The 21612-nt window shown below is 40.2% G+C and overlaps 1 protein-coding gene across 3 annotated transcripts in view; it reads left to right on the forward strand.

The window, feature by feature from the left end:
* Positions 1–19350, forward strand: part of LOC115813723 (TBC1 domain family member 15-like) — a 28266-nt gene extending 8916 nt beyond the window's left edge. For 2 of the 3 annotated variants that reach the window (XM_030776326.1, XM_030776306.1), the window contains exons 6-17: positions 2375–2477; positions 5165–5362; positions 7291–7419; positions 9284–9387; positions 10550–10644; positions 13101–13217; positions 13313–13413; positions 14573–14672; positions 16142–16236; positions 16781–16897; positions 18392–18478; positions 18693–19350. In XM_030776326.1, coding sequence (XP_030632186.1) covers positions 2375–2477; positions 5165–5362; positions 7291–7419; positions 9284–9387; positions 10550–10644; positions 13101–13217; positions 13313–13413; positions 14573–14672; positions 16142–16236; positions 16781–16897; positions 18392–18478; positions 18693–18896 — 1450 coding nt within the window. In that variant the 3' untranslated portion in view covers positions 18897–19350. Of the gene's footprint in view, positions 1–2374; positions 2520–5087; positions 5097–5164; positions 5363–7290; positions 7420–9283; positions 9388–10549; positions 10645–13100; positions 13218–13312; positions 13414–14572; positions 14673–16141; positions 16237–16780; positions 16898–18391; positions 18479–18692 lie in introns of all 3 variants that reach the window. The other variant, XM_030776317.1, reaches the window with a different exon arrangement.
* Positions 19351–21612: the final 2262 nt, after the last annotated feature.

Below are 21612 nucleotides of genomic sequence, written 5' to 3' on the forward strand. Positions count from 1 at the left end.
TATACAGTATATGAATCGCTTTAAGAGCTGTTGAACGTCTTACAGTCACACACCAATTTAAAAGTCAACAGTCTCCATAACTGTATGACATCATGCACAATCCCTAGGAGCTCAGACAGTAGCAGAATCTTTTCTGTATAATAAGTCCACTGTTCCTGTGTCTTTGCTTTAGAGAAAACAGGACTTGGTTTATTTTACTTGACAACCAGTTGGCCTTTTTATCCACATCCAGCTAGAGCATCATAGTAGAAGAAACCCTCTATATGGGGGAATGTTCATTGCCATTACCAGTGATGTTCTTCAACTAAGACACTTGGTTTTTCATCCCATGGGGACTTATGAAGCCAACACTGCATGCTGAGTTAGCCTTGCAGACTACCACCATCATTACACGCCCTATTATTGGTTTAATCTCTTTCTCCCCCAATCAGCCATGTGTGTTTGTAGGAGAAAGGTCTGTATACATGGTTTCAGGCACTTTTAACATCCAGCCGACTAGCCTCCAGCGGGCTCTTTGGCCTGTTTAATAATGGTGAGTGCTCCATTGGCATGCTGCAGCTCTCACCATGGCTTTATCGCTTATAGACATTTCATTCTGTGCTATCACCCTATTATTAATGAGTCTCCCTCTCTGAAATGACTGGATTTTGATTTAGCGTTATTTGTATGCTAATGTTTGGTGCTTTGCAGGAGAGACAGCCACCCTCTCGCTCTGGCACAACCAACCAATGGCATAACCCTCTGCCCCTCATCTCCTGGCTTATGGAGGGGGAAGGGCATAATAGGCATTTAAAATCTCTCTTTCTCTCTCTCTCTCTCTCTCTCTCTCTCGCTCTTTCTCTCTCTCTTTTGTTGTGTTTCCTTTTTTAAGATGATTTCCCGCTGCCTGCTCTATGAGATCTGAAATTACGTATAATAGCACAATAGTGCACTCCTTCTGATGGAGGTTGGTGGGAATGGCGGGCAACGGTACATCTGTTCCCACCTCTAATGAGATAGTTGCCGGTGAATCGTGCCCTGTCAACCCATGCTCGGACGTTTGCTGCTAGCCACTTGTGGCAGCTCCTTCTCTGTGCCAGTTCACCTCTCTGAAAATGCTGGGCTTGCATCTGTTCGGGCATGAAAAGGCACTTTGAGCTGTGCGCCTATGAGATGGGAATTCTGCTCCACTTTTGGTGCTCTTTTCTCTTTCTTTGTTGTCTCCTCTGTATTTTACAGCAGGTTGAAAGGGGAGGCCTGGAGGCTCTAAACTCTTCCAATGGGAATTGCATGAGAGGAAAAATGAGAATAGGATTTTTTTATGAAGCTAATATGAATATCTGAAATTGGGTGGGGCGTTATAGTTGATAGAGTGTTTGGAATAAGTGGCAGGAAACCCACAATTTAGGGCTGTTGACTTGAAACAAGAGACTTGTTGGTTTAAAGACTTAATTAGGCACTAAGGGATGAACTGGAGTTCTACTGGTCCATATCCACGGTTTAGAACTGTACTGTTGTGCTTTTGAGGAAGGCATTTAACCCAAAGCATTGCCCTAAGCATAGAGTGGCATAATATCCCTGCTCTCTTCCCCAGTGTAACGGAGCTTTCCTGGACAGATAAAGGCAAAGTTAAAAGCCTCTGCACTCAGAATGACTTTGTTGTTGGAATGCCTAAACATGACATTAACTTGCACGTCGATCTAAATTCAAACCCAGAAGTTTAGTATTTTTAAAGAGAAACACAGTATGATAGCTTTGAAGTGGGCCTGTCAGTAACTGGGTCTGTTATTGAGTATTAACTTTCTCAGTAAATAACTGAGCGGGGTTATGTTCAAGATTTGGTATGTTCTCTAAATCCTTTAGGAGGTAATTCTGACCAGCAGAAGACAGAGAGCTCTATGTAGCAGATAACATCAAACAGCATGTTATTAGCTTCAAGACCTCCAGTTATTTGTACTTTGTTTGATGCCAATAGTGCTGGGGTTTGGAACAGCTGTCAAAACATTGTTATTTTGGCAACTTAACATCTCTCAAATAAAATGTAATGGCTGGGCAGAGAAACCACTTGGATGTGCATATTTGTTTTTGTGGAAGATGCAAATAGAATTCTAAGAAATAAAAGGAATCTGAATTTCAAATGACTTATTCCAGGAAGACTATAAAACTATGTACTGTGTTCCAAACCATTGTGGATTTGTGAATCTGTCATTCGTAGTGTGTGAGTGTGAGTGCGTGTGTGTGTGTGTGCACGTGCGTGCGGGCTTCGCTGTGTTTTTAATGGATGTCTGAATAAAAACACTATTTTTTTTTTTTTTTGCAGAGGCTAAGCTCTGATCTGCAGTATGTTGACTCTGGCTGGGCAGCTCATGTTTTGCTCCTGTGTGTCTTTGCGCAGGTCTGCCTTTGATAAGTCCTGCCTGCAGGTCAGTCACCCTAACAAAGCACTTTCACAGTCCTTTGAGAATCTGCTGGATGACACTACCTTTGGCCTTGTTCAGGTGGGTATCTTCCTCTACAGAGATCTCCACTTTCTACTTTATAAATTCAAAAATGAAACCTTCACAGACACCACACTGTCAAAGAGTCACATACTTAATATTGCTTTGAAAACATTATGCACGATCTGCAGTGGTTTGGTCGAACAATTGTTGCGAATTTAAGTCTCGTAATGTTTGTTCAGATCAGTAACATTTATTCGATTCTGTCAAGTCCATAAACTTGTGGAATGCAAAAGCCTCTTTGATTGCTCTACCTGCTAGTACTTTATCAGAAACAATGCTAAGGTGATGTTAGGATGGAGGTTTTAGGGAAGGACCTCAGCAAGTAAGGTCAAGTGTTATCAAACTGTGATGTTGATAAAAACAGAGACACTGAATAAAAGCCTTCATCCTGTGGAAGAGCATTTCTATGTATATAAGAGTGGTTTCTTTCAAGTCCCACTACGCACTGGTGACCACTAAATAGTTTATTGGGGATTCTGGTGTGGTTCCAAGCACAGTATCAAATAAAGAGCACACGAAGGAGTTCCACGGAGAAGATTGATGCCATTTTGCTCCAGCAGAGCTTCATGCATTTGCAAAATCTCAATCAAAGTCATTGTGGTGGGTGGTGGCAGCCTAAAGCCTTATTAACAGACAATGTGTTGGCATTTCCTTTACTTTGGCTGTTACCTGTTTGCAAAGACATAGTGTAAGAAAGGTAAGGACAAAAGACAGTGGTTGCCTGAGAACAGGTTTGGTGCTACGAAACATTTAAGAGCGTGGCACATCTCATATTGCATGCAAGTGAGTGTTAACTACAGCCTGTTCAGTTTTCACTTCTGCTTTCCTCCTCTTAATATCTGAGCTAAGTACTTTAGCATTACCCAGAACATCAGGAGATGTAAGTGAAACCGTTATGCCTGAAGTAATAGTCAGTTGTATGTTATATTGTGTTGATTGAAAGCAACACATTGTTGTTGACACTGTCTAATCAGATGTCTTTCACATCTGATTAAATTTGACATTTAAATACCATTTTATAACCCATTTGCACGCACATTCCATTGATTGTTGTGTTGTTGTTTGATCTGATGACGTTCAGCTAAATCAGGAGCTAGTAAGAAATTTCAGAAAACACAAAACACTCAAATATTTTCACTGTTTCAAGCGTAAGATATTGATATTTTGATGGGTGTATTATTACAGTGTGAACACTTTAGCTCTTTTTTTTTCTGGTCTCAGTGAAAAGGTGCGAGAGCTCTGCCCAGGCGTTGTTGTGGCCTTCCTGTTCCTGTTTATTTTCTATCCGTCGTGCTTATCGGACACTGGCTCAGAGTGTTGGAGCCCCCAGTGCAAACGGTTGATGGTTGCTGTGATATGTTCATTTATGAATTATAAAAAGGATATGCAGATTAGGCAATAAACAAACAGATCCCCCAGCTCACAGTATTGTAGGTCAGACAGTGATTCATCCCTCTGATAATTAACATTGCATGGACAAAACAGCGTTGAGAAATTTCACTTTGTTAAGAGTATGAGAGTCAGATGTTTTTCTGAATCGTGGCTTTGGACCGCGAGTATCCAGGCATCTTCTCGCTCAGGAATGTAACATAACAGTCTGCCAGTTATGACTCTGGAGTCATTGTTTGCTTGCACTTCTTTCAGATGAAGTGACACTTTTTTAATGGAGGAGGCAATGCACTCAGGCAGCGTAATGGCCAGCCCATGTTGCAATAAGGCCTTTGAAAATCGAACGGCAGCGATAGCGTGCTATTAGCATGAGCCGGGGTCCTCATTATCGTTAAGCACTAGGAAGCCGGCTTAGCTCTCGCACTATTACAGGAATCATTTAGAGATGCGTGGAGTCAGGGAGGAGGTTAATGATCCTTGACTTGCTAATAACATTTGCTGGCCTTCGCATGGAGAGGTCAGTGGTGCAGGAATATTGTTTTCTAATGCGACTCAAAAATCCAATTGCAAAGATGAATGGCCACGTCACTATTCCTGTTAACAAAAAGAGAGGGAAAAAATGATCGTAGTGCGAAAGAAATTGGTTCTCTTGCAAAGGCTTTGATTTCATGGGCTTTATGGAGCATTTCAAAAGTAAAGGTGTTCAAATATTCTGAAAAGAGTAATATATTTTAGGCTGACAGTCAGACTTTCCTGTTTGAGTTTTTGAAAAGTAGAGCAGGTTTTGTCAAGCCTTTTAATTCCTGAAAAAATGAACACATGATTTTGCATGAAAAAGTTGTTGCTGTGGTACGTAGTACATGGTCCTTTTAATGGAAAGTACTTGAGAGCAGTTTTCTGCACTTCAAAACCATGGAGTAAATCAAAGCTTTTGTCCTTTAGAATTTTGCCATCCACTAAGTGTATGAAAATTGAGGTTGACACTAGTGAATGAAGAAATCTTTTTTGTAGAAACCTGTCTGATTTTTTTTAATCAAAGAGTTATTCAGAAGAAACATTTATTTTGATCTTGTATATCAGAACTTAATTCATTATCCTTAATGAATGATTTTCAAGGGCCTATAGCTTCGTATCAGTTTGTACGGTGCTTTCATATCCTAGATGAACCCATCAAAGCGAGTGTAACTTGAATTGGCCAGAATTTCTTGCCTTAGATTACATTGGAGAGTGTGTTAACTGCATCACCATTCAATTTAAACAGTACACCTCCTTCACTTTTACTCAACTCCCTGCAGAAGTTTCGGAAGGACCCTTACACCACCACACTAGGGGGCTTCTCCAAAGTGACCAACTACCTCTTTGACGCATTTAAGGGAGCAGAGGTGGAGCAGCAGGAGCGGCCAGCTGAGGAGGTGGCCGACATCCTCAGCGAGGTCATCCCAGGCCTGGAGATCAACCAGCAGGAGGAGCCTGGCTTTGAGGTCATCACCAGGGTGAGTTCTGTCCAGAAAACCCAGCAGACAAAAAAGAGGCTGAGGATTAGAAGGGAAGGAAAACAAGAAAGAGAGAGATTGATTGAGAAAGTGCACCCAGTATGCCCAGTTACCGGAGCTCAAATACTGCACAGATCAAAGAATGTGGTCAAAGGCTCCCGATGCGATGTCTTGCCTTTTAAATGCTAAATTTAATCTTTTCATCAGTTTTCAAAGGCTGTACCTGAGGACCTATCATGCAGCGGGGTTAGGAACCATGAAGAGTCATGCTTGAGTGCACACACATCAGTTTGGTCCGTCACAGACACACACGTGCACACGCACGCACACCCACGCACACACACACACACAAACATAGACACACAAGTTGATAAGCTGTGAATGCACAAGAGCCCAACAAATGGTTATCTTCTCTTCCAGTTTTAGTCACCCATTCCTGTGTAATTCCTGTGGATCTGTGTTTTAATTGGAAACAACCCTCTCCTTTGTGTGTTGCTGTGGTAACCGCTCTGTGAGTAGTGATAGCTGTTTAAGTAAGGGCCTATGTTACGTATGACACTACACTTAGCTGCTGAGGAGGAACAGGTACGGGAACAGAACTCAATCTACTGAGACATGAAATTGAACAAGAGAATTCTGGAGTGACAAAAAATGGCTTAACCTTGATGAAAAAGAGTTGCCTTTTAGCAACAGTGTGTTCAGTAAACTTGTGCACATACAAATTTCAGATAATTCCTCTTGTGGGTAACTAAATGAATCCATAGTTTATGTTAATTAGTGTTTAGGTAAAAAGAACACCCTAATTGCACATTGTACAATAAGAAATGCAGAGATGAGACTAGACTGAATTTATCATCCATTTATTTCCCTTTGGATGTGGAGGGGAGAGAGTTGTCAGTTTTCTCGCAGTTGAAGCTGGCAGTGAGAGGCGTAACGGAGCTCCGTTCTTGTCATCACTGTACACAGACTGCTAAAGCGGATGCTCTGAATTATAATAAGTGAAAAAAGAAACATCAATGAGCAAATACACATTCCGCACTGAGCAACATCATATCTGAGAGCTGAAATGAGTTGATTTGTGCCAGCAATATGGCTGCAATACTTACAGTCAAAATATACTGCTCTCGTTTTATAATTTGATTTCAATTGTATTAACCTCCCTGCCTCTTGACTTTATTAGTTTGCAGAAATGGGTAGAAAACAACAAAAATCAATACCACAAATATTATTATGAAGAATCTGAATGAAGTGCCAGCATCAAACTCTGAGAAATGTCCAATTTGTTTTCAGACAGGGCCTTTTGATTAGATGGAACGCACTTTGTGGGATGCTTTAGCACTAAAGAAGCCCACCCCGCCGGGGAAAAATGTTGTTTGAGTTGCAGTTTTCCCTCTGATCGCCTAACAAAAGAGCTGTGCTATCTTGTGTATTGGTTCTGAGCTGGCATCCCTACTTATCACTCAGCCCATGAATTATTGACTCCTATTTAGTTTCCCCCTCCCTGTTATCGGCTGCGGTCCCCATGGAAACCCGTGCTGCGTGTGGTGGGCTCTTTCACTGACTGTGAGCTGATACAGATACATAGATGCTCTCGCTGACACTGGTTGGCGGTGCCTCCGTATCAGACTCAAAGACTATTGCAGGCAGCTATAGATTTGCTGTAACTATTCAGCCATATTGATGAGAATTGAAAGTGTACGCTACCTGTCATTCTCTCTCTGATTATCTCTCTCACACTCATTCCCTCCCTTTCTCTGCTTTTCTTTTTCGTTTTTTTGGCTGTTTATAAAAGGTGATGGTGATGTCAGTGCCCTTAGCACACACACCCACACACACACTCACACATGCAGTGTGACCCACTGTGGAAATCCTAGACAGAGCTGTATGGTGTAATATTAATGTGGTGTGTGTACATATTGCTGTTGTAGATTGATCTAGGCTTGAGGCCAGAGGTGGAGCGAGGGGAGCCTGTGTGGGTGGAGGATTGGGCAAAGCACATGGATTCAGAGGGGCGCATGAAAACCATTCAGCATCTGAAGCAGAAAATCTTCAAGGGGGTAAGAACCACCTTGTCATATGTGTGGCCTTAACATTGGGACACAGAGCTGATCACTGTCATTTATCAAATGTATCAGACTTAGAATGAAATATGGATTAGTTTTGTGTATGTATGAGTGTAAAAAGCAGAAAAAATGATATGAAAGCGGTTTCTGAAAAATGTTTAGTGTGACACGCTGTAAAACTTGGGTTCAACTGCGTAGATTTTTTGATAAGTAAGAACCAAGAACAGTGCAATAAACACATGAAAATCGCTAGACTAACCTGACAAAAAAATAATCTTACCAAGAAATGATTCAAATGTATACTCTGACAGGTAGCAGCAGTTTTTAGACAGGAAACTCGCTCACCTCCGTCACCTCACCCACTCACATTTAGCTGGCTCATATGCACTGACTGTCAGGGGAGATTTACCATCCATATGAAAATTAGAACTGGTTATTAGCCCTCCTCACACATTCGCAAGGTTATCTCTTGATTGCCTACACCTGTCAGCTTCAGTCAAAGTTTCTCCTGAAAACTCCAGCACTTTCTGCAGAATATTGAACTTAACACATTGATATTTTTACATTGTCGCCTATCATCACGTCAGTGGAATAAATACAACATGCAGAAATATCCTGCAGAAACTGGACTAAAATCTGTCATCATTCGTCAGCCCCGCCTCAACACCAGAGTAAATGTACACTTCACACCACCACCACGAGGCAAGTGCTAAGCGTAACAAATTCACTCGATGTTTAGCAGGGTTGCTGTGTCAGAGTGGTGCATCACGTCTGTGGCACCGTGTGTCCTCATCATCATTTCCTTCTGTTTTAGCTATGGTAATAATCTGAGTTTGTAAAAGTGAAATACATTTCTGATCTTCTCTGTCAGTTACGTACGGTAGGCTTACAGAGATCCATCCTAGATGCTGTGTTTCCTTTGGTCTTCAAAATAGGTTACACCTCTGGGAGTGCCATGCCTATTTTCAAACACACAGTACAAACCTCTCAGTAGCCTCTTCAGTATTACTCTGTGTCTGTGTGCTGCTCTGGCCTTGGTGCTGAATCAGAGAGGAGTCATTAAAGTGAGAATCAGATGTCTCTCTCCATATACATGTCCTGAGATCTGGGGGCTGCGGCTGCTTCAAAGACACAGTGTTTTGTTTGTAGAGCAGTATGTTGTATGTCTCAACAAACAAAAGAAAGGTATTGAACTTGAGAGCTGAGGTGGGAGTTGGAATTGTGGGATTAAATTGAGATCACAGTTTCTCTGTCCTTATTTATACAGTAGTACCCACCTCAGCCAGGGTGTGGGCGTGTAAAACTATGACTTACATGACAGAGGGCGTTAGAGAATGGTGGTGATACATGTCAAGACATTCACGGGAAAGGTGGGCGTTGAGAAAGATGACGTGACACGACGACAGTGGTGGGTGTAAAAATGTCATTAAAATCAAACACGCACATATGTATGGATGTGTAGTGGTCCATCCTGAGGATGTGCCCACATCTCCTTTCCTTCTAGCCTCATGGGTACGTTGGCACCAGGAATAGACCAGTAGTTCTAACAACCTCTCTGATTACTCAGCACCAATGGAGAGGGCTTTGGCTCACCCCTTTCAGTTCCGGTGCCTCTCAAGGTGTTTTCCATATTTATAGTCTCAGGCAATTTGTCCTTGCCACTGTCACCTTAGGTGACAAATCAAATGTTCACTAGGGACCTATTTTCGGGGTTTTTATAAAGCTGCCGTGTGACAGTGTAAAAGTGCTGTGTAAATAAAAATTTAATTGAAGAGAAATGAGTTGCTGTATCATTTGGCAGGATTAGGGTGGTAGTGATCTGAAATGAATTGTTGAAATCCTGATGTTTGTCCCGTAGGGCCTGTGTCACGCTGTGAGGAAGGAGGCCTGGAAGTTTCTCCTGGGCTATTTCCCATGGGACAGCACACACAAGGAGAGAGAGAGTCTGCAGAGAACGAAGACGTAGGCATCTTGCACACTGCAGGACTCAAACATATTATATTTAATGTCATATAAATGATTTTTGAATTATGAATGCTATGTTTTAGATCTTAGCACTAATCTGTCTGAAAGTTTTAATGCAGTCTGAAGATTTTACTAATATAAGCAATAGACAGCCTTGAACTTTGTGAACTGTGAAACTCCAGACATTGACCATTGGAGTAATGTAAAATCTGGCTTGAAACCACATTGTGGTCTTATTGCCTAGATGGATTCCAGCAACTGTTAGCCAGCAGCCTACATCAGGTCACACACACATAACATGAATTAAGTTAGTCTTATTTGCTTGGCACTGGCTGCATAATGCTCTCAGGTAGAGTAAACAGTTAGATTTTATAAGGTAAACATTGCTCTCTGCTAGGTCTATTAGACCGCCATATTTTCCACCCTTCTTACAAAAGCAGGGAGCATATGTTTTTTGCCTGTTTGAATTTGAAAAACAAGCCAGATAGATGCATTTCATCATATTTCTCACAGCAAAACCGAACTGCATTAGTTAGACTACCAAATCATACAGACGCCCGCCTTTATTTCACCTGCAAGGCTGTCTGCTAGCCGCCTCCATTACAACACAGTGAAGTGTTCATAACGTCCGCCCAACGATTGCTTTATCATCTCTCTAAAAATAATTTACTGCTGAGTGGCTCCATCTGGACAGGGCTCACAAATATGAGTGAGTAGCATGCCACTGTGCCTTAATTATCCGCTCAGCACCGCCGTTTCACACAGAGTCAAGTCGCCCTGTCCCTTCTCCCATCCAGTGCTTTAGGACTCACCGCCTTCTCACCGGGACATGGGTGTGTCATCTTTAAACTGATTGTGCTAAATCAAGTCCCCTGCCCCATTAGGTTTGCATGAAGATCTACTGGGTCTTGCATTTATTCTCTGCACTCAGCTTACTTTCATGCCATGTTTGCAAGAGGAACTTCATTTGAATTTTTTTTTTTTATTATTGTTTGTTTGTTTGTTTATGGAGAGTCACATCATTACTGAATGTTTGCTCTTCTCGTTGTGATTTTGAGGTATCATAAGATATCATTTGGAATGAAGCTACCAAAAGCAATTTTTTTTTACCTAGCCATCCCACTTCCTCTCTCCTTCTTCTCCCTCTTCTCACATGAAGAGATGAATATTTCAGGATGAAGCTTCAGTGGAAATCAGTGAGTGAGGAGCAGGAAAAGAGGAACTCTAGACTGAGAGACAACAGGAGTCTGATAGGTAACCCACCAGTCCTTTCCATAACATTGTCCTTCAAACAAATGCACAATACTGACAGTGCATTTAACAGCATATATTATCCATGACATTTATATCAAACTATCAAATACATGCATCAGCTATTTTAAGGTCAAACATTTTCAGTCACAAATCAGCACCAGAATAGTTTACTATGCTGATGTGCACTATTACAAAGCAGTTGTGCCATTTAACATTTGGGCTGCATCAAAACATACAGTGTTTACTCCCTAATGGAACGGATTGACAGAAAACAGGAGGAGTCCTGACTCAGCAGCCGCGGTGGCAGGAATCCGCCTGTCGAAGATTGGAACATGTTTTATTTATTTCAGCCGTCAGTGCTGGGTCCCCAGCACACTTCTTCATCTCTGTTTCCAGAAACAGCGCAGGACTCTGCTGTGCAAATGACCGGTCTTGGCATTTCGCTTCTCGGTTTTGCTGGAAGTCAATTCATTTGAAGTTGGAGAGACCTGAGTCAGTCAGGTTAAGGTCGTAGCGTCGAAGCTTCTTCTGCAAATGTCAGCTGAATGAATATGGAAATGTACAGCTGGCACAGACCAGCGCCCAACTCTCTAATTGCCCTCAGCATACTTTCTGTTTCAGCTTTGTGTCGCAGCCTGAAACTTCAGCCTAGTCTGTCATTTGGTTACTTTAACACTTCGGATCCCTCTTTACATGAGGTGTGTGGGTGTTAACTGGTAGTCTGCATTGACATATGTGCCACTCGCAATAAAGGAGTAGTGCTTATTTCCTCATGTTAATTAATTTCATTTAATGATCTGTTATCGTTATTACCGTTGAATACGGATGATTTAATTCATTTAATGGTCTAATTAGAAACTTACGGAAGAGTAATACATAAATAACATTTAGTTTTAATTTAGATCTGAGGGAAGTTGAGAAATCTTTACAGTTAGTGCAACGCAGTTGCAACAAAGAGAAAGAAGCAGGAATTGTTCGAATTTAGCAGAGTTTGACAATAAAGATCAGAGACATGATATTAGATATGGACAAATTTAATATGTGCAATAAAATCAGTACTATTAAAAATTATTATTATTATTATTAATTTTTTGTATGAATGATCTCAGTCTAGCACACACAGCCTCTCTAACAAAGTATAAATCAATCTAGTTCTGATAGCAAAATATCGAATGCTTTTTTAAAATGTCAGGTTTAGCTATAGTCTCGCAGTGATGTGTGATCCTGGCAGGTGATGTGGTCTCTTACCTTCTCGGGCCAGGACTAAATAAAGATTTGTCAGGTCTTAGGAAGCGTGGAGGGCAAGGTTGAGGACATGTTGAGTAAGATGTCCTGCGGTCCTGTGTAGACGTAGGTCATGGAAAGTTCTCCCTCTGTGGTCGAAATAGATTTGCTGCAGTAGTGTCTGAAGTCAAAGACGGATCAGACACAGTTGTAAGGTTGGCTCCAGTGCAGTCACTGAGTTGCTTGGAGTACAAAGTCCTTGGTTTCCGAGATCAGTGAGGGCTCAGACACGATTGGAGATGGACAGAATCTTCAGATTCACTCTGGGCTTAGACTTCTCACACATTTGTAGGCCTCCATCTTTAGTAGCCTCAACTATGAATCAAATAAAGTGTATTTCTGATATTGTTTATCTGCTCAAGTGGGCTGTGGGAGTGTTTTGAAAGGCCAGGAAAAGTGTCCTGACGCTGATGATTGGCTGTCTGGGGGGTGGTGGGGGGTGGTGGTGGTGGGGGGGGGGTGTTACCATGATAGTATTTTTGACAGTGTGAAGCATTAGCTTTCTTTGAAATGTTCACAACACGAAACATGTTGCTCCAGCATTTCCCTGTGTAAGGAGGAGTGGAAGTTACTTTGTTTTCTGTGTTTCTAAACATGGGTATGATGGCTCAGCAGGATGGACATTAAGGTTATAAAAATTATTTAACAATTCCATAATCCATATTGAATTCCTGTGTCTCTGTCTCACTGCGTATGACTGTGAATAGATTGCGGACCGAGGATTGGCACCCCGTAGGTGCTAATTAACTCCTTTGTCCGTTGTTTTGTTTGGGCAGACACGAAACTTATTAGCACAGTGCTGACTTTAATCATTGTCACGGGTCCTCGTAATGGTTGCCAGGCCTGTGGAAAATGTCATTTCTGAAACCATCTCATGTAGATCTCAAGCACAAGCGTCGTCTGAGTGTGAATGTTCAGTGCATTTCAGTGGGAGTACAGTGTCGCTCAAGTACCTAGAGCAAAGCTATGCTGAATCACTATATGCATTTTATCACATAAACATGTGGTTATTAAGGGCACTTGATAGAAAATGTGACTAAACTCTAAAAGAAGAATTTAAAATGGGAGGGCTTAGTTAAGGAGACATTTGAAATTAGATGTCTGGAATTGATTCTTCATTACTGTTATCTTTCCTGTTTTGATCTTGACTCTTTGGATCTCTTCCACTGTAGAAAAAGATGTCAACAGGACTGACAGAACCAACACGTTCTACGAGGGCCCAGACAACCCTGGTCTGATCATGCTACATGACATCCTAATGACATACTGCATGTATGACTTTGATCTTGGTAAGGCCTCGACTCACTTGCCGGAAGGTTCATACAGTGGTCTTTAATGCTGAGTCAGCATAAACAAGCTACCTCTAAATTCTCTCTCTTTCCAGGTTATGTCCAGGGCATGAGTGATCTGCTCTCTCCCATCCTCTATGTTATGGAAAGTGAAGTGGATGCCTTCTGGTGCTTTGTGTCATTCATGGATCAAATGGTGAGACAGTAAACTGCTCTTACCACCATCAGAAGTCTCCTGGAGAACTATAACTGCATAAATCTCTGGATGTTTCTTCTTTGTACATTACAATACACGGAGTAGCATTTAAACTCAGTGACTTCTAAGTCTTTACCCACCTGCAAAAGTATTACATCCAATGGCAAAAAAAAGGTTTTCTACTTTGGCAATTAATTTCCTATTTTCCCTCCAGCTTTGTAGAAGTGTTAATTGTCTTTCGTATAGTTATCACCCCATTGCTGACAAAAAGGGCGTGACTTCAGGGAGCAAGGTAGAAACAGTGCTATATTACAAAGGAACTGAACACGTATTAGAGCATTCCTTCTAAATAGGTATCACCTCAGTTCTTGATAGCGATATCAAGCAATGTAAATGTATTATACTACGCTTCATAACTGGTAAACAAGAAAAACAGAATATTGAACATTAACCACTTCAGTTTTCGGTGTCAATTAGAGGAGTGTTACTGCTGAAGTTTGCTGTTGGTGAGCTCGCTAAAGAGATTGCTCACTATGAAAGACTGTTGAAGTCCCAGCTAAAATACCAGAGTTTTAATGTCTCATTTAGTTTTTCCACCCTTGCTGTTTGCAGCTTCTGCAGTGTTGGCACCTCTGCTGCAAGTGAATTAACTTTTGTCTCCTTCTGCCACTAGAGTCTACCGGGTTCCATGTTAATATGTCAGAAGTCTTTTTGTTCCTTTTGTTTTAAAACTTACCTCCCTCCTTTCACATTTGTTTTTTAGTGTGAAGTCTTTAAGCAGAGTGTATAGGTCTAACCTCACAGTCTTACATGATTCTTTCAGCTTACATTCAGTGTGTTTAGAAGTAGTTCTCAAGAGCTCTTAACATGCACTGACCATCCACAGCTTTCAAACTGTCTAGCTCTACTGTAACTTCAGTAAACACATTATTTACCGTGTGAATGGTACAGAAATAACTGACAAGTGTCAATTATTTAAAGGAGCAAAAAGCTTTCTTTTAAATGTCACCAGATAATGTATCAAAAAACAGTGAGACTACATTTTCACAAATCCAAGAAAATGAGAATTGTATAAATAATGCATATAAACTACACTGGAGTCAGACACCATCTTTGGTAAATTTCAACCATCAAATGTATTCTTTTGTTGTCCTCTTAGCACCAGAATTTTGAAGAGCAGATGCAAGGTATGAAGACGCAGCTGATCCAGCTCAGCACGTTGCTACGGTTACTGGACCTAGCATTCTGGAACTACCTCGGTGTGTACACTATGCTACTGATAATTATCTGCCGTCTTTTCTGTGAAAGGAGATTTTTATTTAACCTTTTCTGTTTGGAACTGAAAATACCTTCATAGTTATTTAAGATATGCTTAAACCCTGAACAAGGATTTGTCTCAACAACTATAAAAAAAGTATTTGTTGAACTGTGACAGTTTTGAGTGTGACTAATCCGGATGTGCTGTTCTCACCTGCCTTGTTAACTGTTTTTATAGCATGCAGAAACAAATTTATGAAGAATAACAATGTCAGGTGATGCTTTAGCTTTTGTAAGGGACGAAATACAGAGAAAAAATGGTCGATAAGAAGAAAAAAATAGTGGGTAATCTCAACACAAATGTTGTGGAGCTTTTCATGAGGGTATTACTGTGTCCATTATAGGCACTTTGGTGAACTAACCTGAATTTTGGCGATATGAATGTTTATACACATTTTCTTGGGGAAAATAGATAATTTCCCCCCCCTCTCTCTTCATTTCCGTAAAGTTTAACCGTGTGTTGTTGGTGTGCCTTCAAAAGAAGGAATAAGGCCTTTTGTCTGAAAGTGGTTTCATTTTGTAGAGGGCACAGGATCAGCTGCATCGTTAAACAGCTACTGATAACATGGGCAGAATTAGTTTCTGTGAATGCATAACACTTTAAGCCAAAGGACAGTGATGTATTACCAGTGAGTCTATTGCCATTATTTCTCATGATTAATTCTCCTCAGCAACCCAAAACTTCAGCTGCTGCCCAAGATTAACAGCCCAAGAATTTAGAGACCTTTGAAGAACAGTAAATAAGTAAATCCAATAATATGTAAATGAAATCATGTTATTTATTACTTTAATTTAAGCTGGGATTGCTAGGTACAGGGGGATATAGGGCAAGAAGAAAAGGACATCATTTTGTTTTGCTTTTTTTTTTTTTTTTTTTCTGTGGAGGAGCTCCTTCAGTGGGTTCGATGCTGTCACTGCCATAAATAGTTGATAATTTATTAGCTCCTTGCTTTTAATGGTCCTCCCTCATCCATCCATGTGCCACAGCTTAAACTTTTAAAACTTTGCAAAAAAACCCCCACAAAAACAAAAACAAATTTTTGCAAACTAAAAACACTCTTGTTTTGGCATAACAGAAAATTCGAAACACCTGGCTTCTTTCCCAGATTCCTGTAATTTTTGCGAGATAGATAGATGCAACTCGAATATTAATATGAATACAATTCATTCTGCTGTTTACAATTGTTCCATTAAATTGCTGCAAGATACATTTTAATGCCTGCCAACTGTTCTGGCTGAAAGACTCCCTGTAATACCATCTGACATCTTCCAAGAAAACATCAGTTTGATGCATTGCAACAGCAGTTTGGCCAGTAAGATGTCTTAATACCAGTGAATGTATCCGGTGGTTTCTCAAACGTGTCGTCTCATGAGGTCTCACCCTGTCCTGCTCTGGTCTGTGCCCATACAGAGGCTCAGGATTCAGGCTACTTGTTCTGCTTCCGCTGGCTGCTCATTCTTTTCAAGAGAGAGCTCAGCTTCCAGGACGTGCAGCGTTTGTGGGAGGTAAGTCACATAAATCAGGGACTCGGTCTCTAATACCAGAAACAGAAAGAGAGTGACATCAACTGGTGTTTGACATCTTCACAAAAATGAATGGGCATGTGAGGACTGGGCAGACTCATAAGCTGCGTCTGAATAAATAATGTTGACATAGAGCGTAGCTACGTGGAGTGGTTGTAAATTAGTTCAACTTAACAAAACAGAACAAGCTCTTGCTCCTCGATTTGATGTGAGGAAAAAAAAAAATGCGTGAAACTTATTGTTTCGGAACAACTGACTTACTAGTTTTGTGCTCACTTAAGGGAATTTGACCCCGAACAAAATAAAACTCCTTTCCCTTAGACCATAAATGACTAATTCAATTCAGTTAATTCAATTACAGTTGTGTTAATTTGTTGCCTTAACAAAGACAAACAGACACGCGGACATACAGGCACACACACGTGGCACATATAGGTATACACACACACACACACACACACACACACATACACACAAACATGCGCGCATAGCAAAAAACCCCCATTTAAATTTGTCTTCTTTTTAGGTCATGTGGACAGGCTTGCCATGCCAGAACTTTCATCTGCTTATGTGTTGTGCTATTCTTGACTCAGAGAAACAAACAATCATGGAGCGGAGTTACGGCTTCAATGAGATTTTAAAGGTAACTGTAATTTCACACAGAATGGCTGCACATCAGTAGATACACAGACAATGACAGACCTTGTACAATGGTCCTTACAGCACAAGGCACTCATGCTAAGCAATGGTTCTGCAAGGTTATTAGATAAGGCCTCACGCTGTGATACTGGGCCTTGTGCCCAGTGGAGACATGACAGTGATATAATGTAATTTACAAGCTGTACGCACAACATGATTCTAAATGAAGCCAATTTGTACTTTCTATATTTTATTTTTCTATATTTAAAATGTATTTCTATATTTTCCCTAGTTTGCGATTGTTTAAAATGCCTGAATATGGAAGTCATATATTTTAAATGTATTTACTTATTTATTGAAAGAATGTAAATGTGGTCTTTCTAATAATCTCTCTGAGAATTTCCCAAAATACGTCTGATCACTGTGGAGTGCCCTAGCCTCCCCCACTGGTTGCCACGCTTTTACTGTCAGATAAAACTATTTCCAAACTACAAACTACATGTTTGGCTTTGTACTGAAACACCACTGACGAATGAGCATTCCTTACTGTAGCATGTTTATCCTCAGCTGGCAGCATCACACACTTCTCACCTTTGAAAATTCTATTTTTTACTTGTGTTACTTGCATTTTCTCACATACCTACCTCTCAGAAGTAGAAAATGTGTTTTTTTTGGTTCCTTTGAAGTTGATAATGATGCTTTTTCCAGATTGTTTTTTGGCATACCATAACAAACTCACCTTGTCTTCAGCGTCTTTTTTTGGACCATTTACTTTGGTTATTTAATATTTACACGCATGTGCATGCAATTTGGCAGGAAGATTTGGCATTCATCATAAACTACAGAATTGGCTTTCCTAAATCCTGTGTTGTTCATTTTGCATGGGCTGTTCCATTTTTCTCTGTTTTTACTGTACTGAAAATGAAATATAGAAACATTTTACATGAATGCTGGTGCACGAGGCCCACTGCCCTATGGTTTCAGTGCTGTTGTGCCTCCTTAGTTCTGCACGTCATGGCTGTCTACCAACTAACTAGTTGGAGTGGCTGCTGTTGTCATTGTTAAGCCCAGGATCACGACAGGATGGGCAGTAACAAACCATCACACTAACTGCTACATTTCCACATTTCACATATCTGTTTTTGTCATTATAATGGAGATATTGAAGCTTGGAAATGCTATCCAAGGATTAATACACATTTAGTTCTGCTGTGCTCTGTTACACAAGTGCACAAAAGATGACCATGGAGATACCCAGTGTAACCATGGAGATTCCAATTGCACCATTTTTATTCTCTGTAGATAATAAAGAGAAGTAGGAATCTTAGCTACATGTACAGTTTGAATGTGACTGAGAATTCCATCACTGATGTAGGCGGTCACACAACAAGCTTTTTGAGTCGGTTAAATTGCATGAGAATTGTTGTATTCTGTTTGAGAAAATTGCTACCTTTGTAAATATGCAGTTTGTTTTTATGTGCAATTTTCCATTTAACAGCATATCAACGAGCTCTCAATGAAGCTGAACATCGAAGAGATTCTTGGAAAAGCTGAAGCTATTTGTTTGCAGTTGAAGTGTTGCAAGGTGAGCAGCCACTTCAGTGATAATACATGCTTTGATTTTTTCTGTGAAAGGAACTCGTGAAGCCGTAATGAATTTACATATGTCTGTCTCTTTTGCTTTTAGTTCAGTCTTGTTGGGGATACATTTTTTTTTGTGTTTCTAGGTCTGAACTTGTCTATGTGTTACATATCAAAACAACAACAAATATACTTCGTATTTTATCCCCACTTTTAAGGATTTACCCGCCTCAGTAGCTGAAATTCTGGGCTTTAACACGGATGCAGAATCATCTCAAATGGAAGCAAGTGATCCAGGGGGCCAGGGTTCTCCAGAGCCTGTCACGGGTGCAGACGGAGTGGAAACAGACTCCAGCTCCTCCAGCAACCAGCATTTACTGGAAGCAGCTCAAGATGTTTACAAGTTAGCTTACATATCATAGCTAACAATTTAGTCTATACAAAAGAGGTCTTTGATACATAAAAAGTATATTTTCTGGATGTATTATGAAGATGAACAAAATAATTTACAAATCATTTTTGTAAAATCGAATTTGTTGTGATCATTGGTGTTGTCTTACTGGAATCTATTTTTTCAAAGTTTGCTGGGAAGGATTGAACTATTACACAAGAAAAAAAATGAATATATTTTCTCATTTGCTTTTGTTTGATGCTCAAGAATCATGCACAAGCTGTCAATTAACCTGTACATAGTTGTAATATGATTACAGTTGTTGTTATTGCAAGAGTTTTAACTGTTCAGATTTAGTGTTGCAAAGTATTATCATCTGGGCTGCCTTTGTTCTGCAGAATCATGTGAAAGGATACAGACCTATCCTTTGCCTTGTACAATTACATTGTTTTCTACATTTAGCCAAAAGAAGACATGACTATAGTTTCTCCTACAACAGATTCTATCTTTTACACAACAGGACTGGATGTAATAAATTACCCCAGTGTTTTGATTGAATGCTTCTTGTCTTGAAGACCTTAGATTGACATGAGCTTGACAGAAAGCTCTCACAACACGTGACTTAAGCATAAGAATGATCAGCCTTAATGACCAGGTGTAAGGTGTGTCCAAACAGCTAGAACTGTCGACTAAGAGTAGATGAAAAGGGGAGTTCGTCCTGCAATAAATAAACTGAAAATAAGTCTCCAAGTACGGAACCTCTCTGAGACCTTAACAAAGACGTGCAGAAATTTGAGGAAAATACTGGCCTTGGATTACTCTCCGTCAGTTAAACATCGCTGCCCTCACATTTCTGAGCTGCTGCCTTTCAGCGCGTGGGCTATTGAGCCACCCAGCATTCTCTACGTGGAGCTGCAGTGATGCATGGCACAGTCACGTATCAGCGCTTAATAAATGAAACTTAATAAGCTGTAATTGCAGTATTTCTAGGCTTTGTAAAATTTACACATGTTGATTGAAAGTGATTTAAGCTTTAAAAATATGTTGTTTATTACAGTGATAAGCTAGTTGCCTCAAGGAGCATTTTTTCCTTAATTAGTAGTCATGTCTGAGGGGCTGAACCCCTTATTTAATGACTGCTTTTAGTTCTAAACTGTCTAAATCTACAGTGGATTGGCATGGAAATCGAAGCTTACACGTTTGGAAGTACTGACGTTTTTAACTGCTGTTGTACACATGGCTTACATTGTTTGGGTTTATCACAAGCTTTGAAAGTTATGTTCATATTTTTTGCCCGGATGTAGGTAACAATATATACTGTGTGTGTGTGTGTGTGTATATATATATATGTGTGTGTGTGTGTGTGTGTGTACATATATATTACCTGGATGTACATTCGGTCATGGTAAAAAATGTGTGTTTTGGAAACATCTTTGGGATTTTAGATGACTGTGTCCATGCCACATTAAGTATGGGAAATTTTACTAATTTGTCTTCTTCAGAGAACCACGAGCAGAAATTGTTGACACCCAAAAAGACATTTTCAGGGTTGCGCATATTTATACATATGTATATCTTTTGTGTATATACCTATTTATGTATCTTTTGAGATTTGTATTGTGTTGCTTTGATCATCTCAGAATTAATATTCTGTTAAGTTTGGGTATTTTTGCAACCTTTAAAAAGAAATAAATGCTTAGATTTGCCTTTTTGAATATTCAGCCATAGGATTAGTCTGGATTTACAGGGAAGTTTTATTTTTCTAGTATATTTTTACAAAGTTAGAGCTACCTTGTTGAAGAGTAACAGTTCATTCTGTATATGCTGTTTTACCCTCTTCTGTTTCACCCAGTTTACCAATATTATACTCCAGATAAAGAATATCCCACCTACTGTTGTCTCAGTTAATCTTAATTCATGAATTAATTTATTCAAGCAAAATGTGGTACTCAGTTTCTGTTAGAGTACTAGGCTGTTAATGGAAGGATTTTGAATGACTGATGTATCTGTCTACTCATCCATCTGTGAGCAGGATACATAGGCTGGTCTTTAATTCTGCCATTGGCAGTCTTTCATGCTTGTCACAGTGCTTTTTGTCTAAGCTGTTTTATGTCTCCTATAATGTCTTTGTTAATTGGAATTTGGACTTGTCTTCAGAGCGTAGAAATGACTAGAGGAGGCAAAATCAGTGAGAAAATACATGCATTGCTCTATTGCATTCGATCCATTTTATCAGTGTCAAAGTGTCAAATGAAAACTCGCCCAAAAAGTGGAAATGGACTTTTCCTGCCTGACAGGAAATTGTGTTGACCATGGCACCCAACACCCTTGAATTACTTGCTATCTCACCGCTCCTTATCTAACAGCCTGACAATGAAAGGAGTGCCCCTGCTTTGAGGTCTTTCTTTTCTCAAGTATGATTGACATCAATAAAAGGCACCAGTATTATCTGTGCATTCCCAGATGTTATCTCGGCGTCCTGGATTTGTGACCATCTCATAAAGCAGGAAGGCAGACTGCTTATGCACTGCCATGTTGTTTGATTCTCAGCAAAAATTCCAGACTGCAGAAACACAGACAGTACAAAACACAGGTCCAATTAATCATAGAATCAAGCCACACATGTGTGATTCATGCTATTTGTGAATGTTTGTGTCTAGTGGGATTCTCAGGTTGTCTTCCCTAGCCTGTGGGACTGTAGAGACTGCCGGATAACTGAGAAGATAACCATGAAGGTGAATATTCAT

This window comes from Chanos chanos, chromosome 1 (genome assembly GCF_902362185.1).
Source record: "Chanos chanos chromosome 1, fChaCha1.1, whole genome shotgun sequence".
NCBI lineage: Eukaryota > Metazoa > Chordata > Actinopteri > Gonorynchiformes > Chanidae > Chanos > Chanos chanos.